Genomic DNA, 7,158 nt, shown 5'->3' with positions numbered 1-7,158 from the left:
CGGCTACCTACCTAGGTTATACAGGACACAGGCCCCCCTCCGGCTACCTACCTAGGTTATACAGGACGCAGGCCCCCCCCCGGCTACCTACCTAGGTTATACAGGACGCAGGCCCCCCCCCCCCCCCCGGCTACCTACCTAGGTTATACAGGACACAGGCCCCCCCCCCGGCTACCTACCTAGGTTATACAGGACGCAGGCCCCCCCCCGGCTACCTACCTAGGTTATACAGGACGCAGGCCCCCCCCCCGGCTACCTACCTAGGTTATACAGGACACAGGCCCCCCCCCGGCTACCTACCTAGGTTATACAGGACACAGGCCCCCCTCCGGCTACCTACCTAGGTTATACAGGACACAGGCTCCACCCCCGGCTACCTACCTAGGTTATACAGGACACAGGCCCCCCCCCCGGCTACCTACCTAGGTTATACAGGACGCAGGCCCCCCCCCCGGCTACCTACCTAGGTTATACAGGACGCAGGCCCCCCCCCCGGCTACCTACCTAGGTTATACAGGACGCAGGCCCCCCCCCGGCTACCTACCTAGGTTATACAGGACACAGGCCCCCCTCCGGCTACCTACCTAGGTTATACAGGACACAGGCCCCCCTCCGGCTACCTACCTAGGTTATACAGGACACAGGCCCCCCCGGCTACCTACCTAGGTTATACAGGACGCAGGCCCCCCTGGCTACCTACCTAGGTTATACAGGACGCAGGCCCCCCCCGGCTACCTACCTAGGTTATACAGGACACAGGCCCCCCTCCGGCTACCTACCTAGGTTATACAGGACACAGGCCCCCCCGGCTACCTACCTAGGTTATACAGGACGCAGGCCCCCCCCGGCTACCTACCTAGGTTATACAGGACACAGGCTCCACCCCCGGCTACCTACCTAGGTTATACAGGACACAGGCCCCTGGCTACCTACCTAGGTTATACAGGACACAGGCCTGCTCGTACTTGATGTCGGCGTGTGTCACAGACTTCCCTGAGAAGATCTCCGTCCTGTGGAAGAAAAGGACAAGTTATCTCCAAAATTTAAGTGCGGGAGAGTCACATAAAGCACCGACACCAGAGCGCGGGGCGGGGGACGGAGACCACCCACTCACCATGTGATGGGCACAGCCGCCTCCTGCTCCACCCCCATGGGGATGCGACTCTGCAGGTAATGGAGCTGGCCAAAGTATTTGCGCAGGACGCTGCACCCTTCGAAGTCTCGGGGGACATTCACCGCGCTCTAGAGGGGGAGGGGAAATAATCAGTATATCACATACAGACCGTAATACTGCTAATACCACCGCTCACATGTAATGGGGATGTGTATGAAGGGTTAACTGGTGAAGAATCATGGGAGTGATCCATTGTGTGTAGCCGTCAGCCGCACACCCCTCCGCTCCCCTCCCCTCTCCTCACCTGTCTCAGCTGTTCCAGCTTCTTCAGCTCCTCGTTGTAGTTTTCGGGATTCTCTCCATAATTCTTCAAAACAAACTGGAAGAAAAAAAAAGATCAGATGCGGCGCCCTCTGCTGGTGACACGTCCGGGGGTACACGCTGACTATTGGGCTGATCCCCAGGCCTGCAGCGGGCACATATATCTATTCACAGAGCAGTCGCTGCAGAGCATCTCACACGTCACTACAGACAACCTGCCCGAGACGCTCAGGACCTGCCGGAGTCACCGGGATCTTTGGTCCTTGGAGGACGGCCGCTCCTTTAAGTCACATGCTCAGGTACTATAGGTCTCTGATGACATCATCGTGGCGCCGAGTCCAGCTATTAGTGAGATTACACACAAGGAGAGGCTGCAATAGTCACGTCCTAACCCTGCGCAGCCGAGGAGCCGGGCGAGACGTCTCAGACCCTTCTAGAAGGATCTGACAACATACACACAACACACAGGGTCACCAAGGTCGGCAGGCATCACATGATCTGTCGCTGGTCCCTTCTCCGCCAGGTCCTCGGCCTCTGTACACATCACATCCTGCTCACTGCTGAGGGTTTGTTACACTTGATCTATGGATCGATGTTACTGACACGGTCTCTGCAGTGCAGTTGTTACCGGAACTACAACCCCCAGTCTGGAGCTGTCAGGGCATGCTGGGAGTTGTAGTCTGACAACACGTAAAGGACCCCCGAGACCGGCGACCCAGATAATAGCGAAGAAGAGAAAAACAATCGCAGGAATAAAGATGGCGGCCACAGCAGTCGCCGTATACAGAGACCACGTATCAGTTATATACCAGAGATGGGGGAGACTACAGCCGCCAACCTGAGACATCTGACAACCGCCGCACCCCCTGTCCCCAGACCCTCCGACATCCACCGCACCCTGAGTCCCCAGACCCCCTGACAACCGCCGCACCCCCTGTCCCCAGACCCTCCGACAACCGCCGCACCCCCTGTCCCCAGACCCTCCGACAACCGCCGCACCCCCTGTCCCCAGACCCTCCGACAACCGCCGCACCCCCTGTCCCCAGACCCTCCGACAACCGCCGCACCCCCTGTCCCCAGACCCTCCGACATCCGCCGCACCCCCTGTCCCCAGACCCTCCGACAACCTCCGCACCCCCTGTCCCCAGACCCTCCGACAACCGCCGCACCCCCTGTCCCCAGACCCTCCGACAACCGCCGCACCCCCTGTCCCCAGACCCTCCGACAACCGCCGCACCCCCTGTCCCCAGACCCTCCGACAACCGCCGCACCCCCTGTCCCCAGACCCTCCGACATCCGCCGCACCCCCTGTCCCCAGACCCTCCGACAACCTCCGCACCCCCTGTCCCCAGACCCTCCGACAACCGCCGCACCCCCTGTCCCCAGACCCTCCGACAACCGCCGCACCCCCTGTCCCCAGACCCTCCGACATCCGCCGCACCCCCTGTCCCCAGACCCTCCGACAACCTCCGCACCCCCTGTCCCCAGACCCTCCGACAACCGCCGCACCCTCTGTCCCCAGAACCTCCGACAACCGCCGCACCCTGAGTCCCCAGACCCCCTGACAACACTGCCCCATTCATCCACAGACTCTCTGACGAACACAATACCGATAAAAGCTCCCCTCCCCCCTACAACCCCTCACCCCCTAGTTGCCGGTAATCCCCCCGGACCCTCCTCCTCCCTCCGCCGCCCATTCTCGCTCCTCCTGCGGCCTCTCACCTGTTTTACAGCCTGGTTGAAGCCGAACTCCCCGGCCTCCTTCAGGTCCAGCCATATCATGGGCATCCGGGGCACGGCCTCCATCTTGCGGGCTCCGAGGGCCGGGAGCTGCGTCACCTGCACCGACACCGAGAGCCCGGAAACCGCGATCACCTCCCTGTCACACGACCCGCACTGCACGCTGGGAACTGTAGTCCTCAATCTCCTCCTTCTAGGGTGACGTCATCAGGCCGCACCCGGCTCTCAGCTCCTGGTCACATGACCCGCACAGCCTGCCGGGAGGTGTAGTCCTATAGAGAGGGGAGAAAGAACCAGAGCAACAGCCTGAATGTGCTCCGGAGCTGCGCTCACTATTCTGCTGGTACAGTCACTGTGTACATACATTACATTACTTATCCTGTATTATACTCCAGAGCTGCGCTCACTATTCTGCTGGTACAGTCACTGTGTACATACATTACATTACTTATCCTGTATTATACTCCAGAGCTGCACTCACTATTCTGCTGGTACAGTCACTGTGTACATACATTACATTACTTATCCTGTATTATACTCCAGAGCTGCACTCACTATTCTGCTGGTACAGTCACTGTGTACATACATTACATTACTTATCCTGTATTATACTCCAGAGCTGCGCTCACTATTCTGCTGGTGCAGTCACTGTGTACATTACATTACTTATCCTGTATTATACTCCAGAGCTGCGCTCACTATTCTGCTGGTGCAGTCACTGTGTACATACATTACATTACTTATCCTGTATTATACTCTAGTGCTGCGCTCACTATTCTGCTGGTGCAGTCACTGTGTACATACATTACATTACTTATCCTGTATTATACTCCAGAGCTGCGCTCACTATTCTGCTGGTGCAGTCACTGTGTACATACATTACATTACTTATCCTGTATTATACTCCAGAGCTGCGCTCACTATTCTGCTGGTACAGTCACTGTGTACATACATTACATTACTTATCCTGTATTATACACCAGAGCTGCGCTCACTATTCTGCTGGTACAGTCACTGTGTACATACATTACATTACTTATCCTGTATTATACTCCAGAGCTGCGCTCACTATTCTGCTGGTGCAGTCACTGTGTACATACATTACATTACTTATCCTGTATTATACTCCAGAGCTGCGCTCACTATTCTGCTGGTACAGTCACTGTGTACATACATTACATTACTTATCCTTTATTCAGTGGCGGATCCAGGGTTTGCGGGGCCCTGGGCAATTGACTTTGGCGGGGCCCTACGCGCAGCGTGCTGCAGCAAATTAGGCCCTGCCCACTTTTATGTTGACTCCGCCCATTCTCATTCATTTTTCATGTGATTCCACACAGTATAATCCTCCTACAGTCACCCGTAAATTATATGTTCCCCCTCCATCTCTCCCCATTTTCATATACACCCTTCATCTACCCCTAGTTTCATGTCCCCCCCTTCATCTGCCCCAGTGTCATGCCGTTCTCCCCCTTCCATCTGCCCCAGTGTCGTGCTGTTCTCCCCCCCTCCATCTGCCCCAGTGTCATGCTGTTCTCCCCCCCTCCATCTGCCCCAGTGTCGTGCCGTTCTCCCCCCTCCATCTGCCCCAGTGTCATGCCGTTCTCCCCCCTCCATCTGCCCCAGTGTCATGCCGTTCTCCCCCCTCCATCTGCCCCAGTGTCATGCCGTTCTCCCCCCCTCCATCTGCCCCAGTGTCATGCTGTTCTCTCCCCTCCTCCATCTGCCCCAATGTCATGCTGTTCTCCCCCCTCCATCTGCCCCAGTGTCATGCTGCTCTCCCCCCCCTCCATCTGCCCCAGTGTCATGCTGTTCTCCCCCCCTCCATCTGCCCCAGTGTCGTGCTGTTCCCCCTCCCCTTCATTTGCCCCCCAATTTCTTTGGGCCCCCTCCATCTCTGTCCCCAGTTTCATGCCGTTCTCTCCCCACCCCCTCCATCTGCCCCAGTGTCATGCTGTTCTCCCCCCTCCATCTGCCCCAGTGTCATGCTGTTCTCCCCCCCTCCATCTGCCCCAGTGTCACGCTGTTCTCCCCCCTCCATCTGCCCCAATGTCATGCTGTTCTCCCCCCTCCATCTGCCCCAGTGTCATGCTGTTCTCCCCCCCTCCATCTGCCCCAGTGTCATGCCGTTCTCCCCCCCTCCATCTGCCCCAGTGTCGTGCTGTTCCCCCCTTCCCTTCATTTGCCCCCCAATTTCTTTGGGCCCCCTCCATCTCTGTCCCCAGTTTCATGCCGTTCTCTCCCCACCCCCTTCATCTGCCCCAGTGTCATGCCGTTCCCCCCCTCCCCTTCATTTGCCCCCCAGTTTCATGGGCCCCCTTCATTATGTTTCACCTTAATATGTAATACAAAACAAACACTTACACTCACCTTCCATCACTCACCTTCCATCACTCACCTTCCATCGTTCCCCCGACGCTCCTCTCTCACTCCAGTCACATACGCGATGCAGGAGCTGTGACCTCAGCTCCTGCTTAGCTCCGGCCCGGCTTGTCTGTGTAAGCGTGATGTGATGACGTCATCGCGCCTACACACGCAAGCCGGGCCGGAGCTTTAAAGCAGGAGCTGAGCTCACAGCTCCTGCATCGCGTATGTATTCCAGCTCATCGGCGGACGGACGCCGATGAGCTGAAATCGTGACAGGCAAGTGCCGGGGGGCCCCCAGAGACTCTGTGGGCCCCGGCACTTGCCCGACTATGCCGACTCCGAGGCTGACCGGGACCATTTTGTTAGGGCCGGGCCGCTGGGCCCCGCTAAGCGGGGGCCCCGGGCGGTTGCCCGGCTCGCCCGGCCCTGGATCCGCCCCTGCCTGTATTATACTCCAGAGCTGCGCTCACTTTTCTGCTGGTGCAGTCACTGTGTACATACATTACATTACTTATCCTGTATTATACTCCAGAGCTGCGCTCACTATTCTGCTGGTACAGTCACTGTGTACATACATTACATTACTTATCCTGTATTATACTCCAGAGCTGCGCTCACTATTCTGCTGGTACAGTCACTGTGTACATACATTACATTACTTATCCTGTATTATACTCCAGAGCTGCGCTCACTATTCTGCTGGTACAGTCACTGTGTACATACATTACATTACTTATCCTGTATTATACTCCAGAGCTGCGCTCACTATTCTGCTGGTGCAGTCACTGTGTACATACATTACATTACTTATCCTGTATTATACTCCAGAGCTGCGCTCACTATTCTGCTGGTACAGTCACTGTGTACATACATTACATTACTTATCCTGTATTATACTCCAGAGCTGCGCTCACTATTCTGCTGGTACAGTCACTGTGTACATACATTACATTACTTATCCTGTATTACACTCCAGAGCTGCGCTCAATATTCTGCTGGTACAGTCACTGTGTACATACATTACATTACTTATCCTGTATTATACTCCAGAGCTGCGATCACTATTCTGCTGGTACAGTCACTGTGTACATACATTACATTACTTATCCTGTATTATACTCCAGAGCTGCGCTCACTATTCTGCTGCTACAGTCACTGTGTACATGCATTACATTACTTATCCTGTATTATACTCCAGAGCTGCGCTCACTATTCTGCTGGTACAGTCACTGTCTACATACATTACATTACTTATCCTGTATTATACTCCAGAGCTGCGCTCACTATTCTGCTGGTACAGTCACTGTGTACATACATTACATTACTTATCCTGTATTATACTCCAGAGCTGCGCTCACTATTCTGCTGGTGCAGTCACTGTGTACATACATTACATTACTTATCCTGTGTTATACTCCAGAGCTGCGCTCACTATTCTGCTGGTGCAGTCACTGTGTACATACATTACATTACTTATCCTGTATTATACTCCAGAGCTGCGCTCACTATTCTGCTGGTGCAGTCACTGTGTACATACATTACATTACTTATCCTGTATTATACTCCAGAGCTGCGCTCACTATTCTGCTGGTACAGTCACTGTGTACATTACATTA

General features: G+C 55.2%; 1 protein-coding gene across 1 annotated transcript; it reads right to left on the bottom strand.

Annotated features, from left to right (window-relative positions):
- Nucleotides 1-933: 933 nt before the first annotated feature.
- LOC142186663 (tyrosine-protein phosphatase non-receptor type 23-like) lies at nucleotides 934-3,364 on the bottom strand (the record flags this gene model as incomplete). Its single annotated transcript, XM_075261331.1, has 4 exons — nucleotides 3,158-3,364; nucleotides 1,419-1,493; nucleotides 1,115-1,242; nucleotides 934-1,010 (listed from the first exon to the last, which is right to left on the bottom strand). Coding segments are annotated over exons 1-4 (364 nt in total), but the record flags the coding sequence as incomplete, so codon positions are not given.
- Nucleotides 3,365-7,158: the final 3,794 nt, after the last annotated feature.

This window comes from Leptodactylus fuscus, unplaced genomic scaffold (genome assembly GCF_031893055.1).
Source record: "Leptodactylus fuscus isolate aLepFus1 unplaced genomic scaffold, aLepFus1.hap2 HAP2_SCAFFOLD_1127, whole genome shotgun sequence".
Lineage (NCBI taxonomy): Eukaryota > Metazoa > Chordata > Amphibia > Anura > Leptodactylidae > Leptodactylus > Leptodactylus fuscus.
This window is presented reverse-complemented; position numbering and strand designations above follow the sequence as displayed.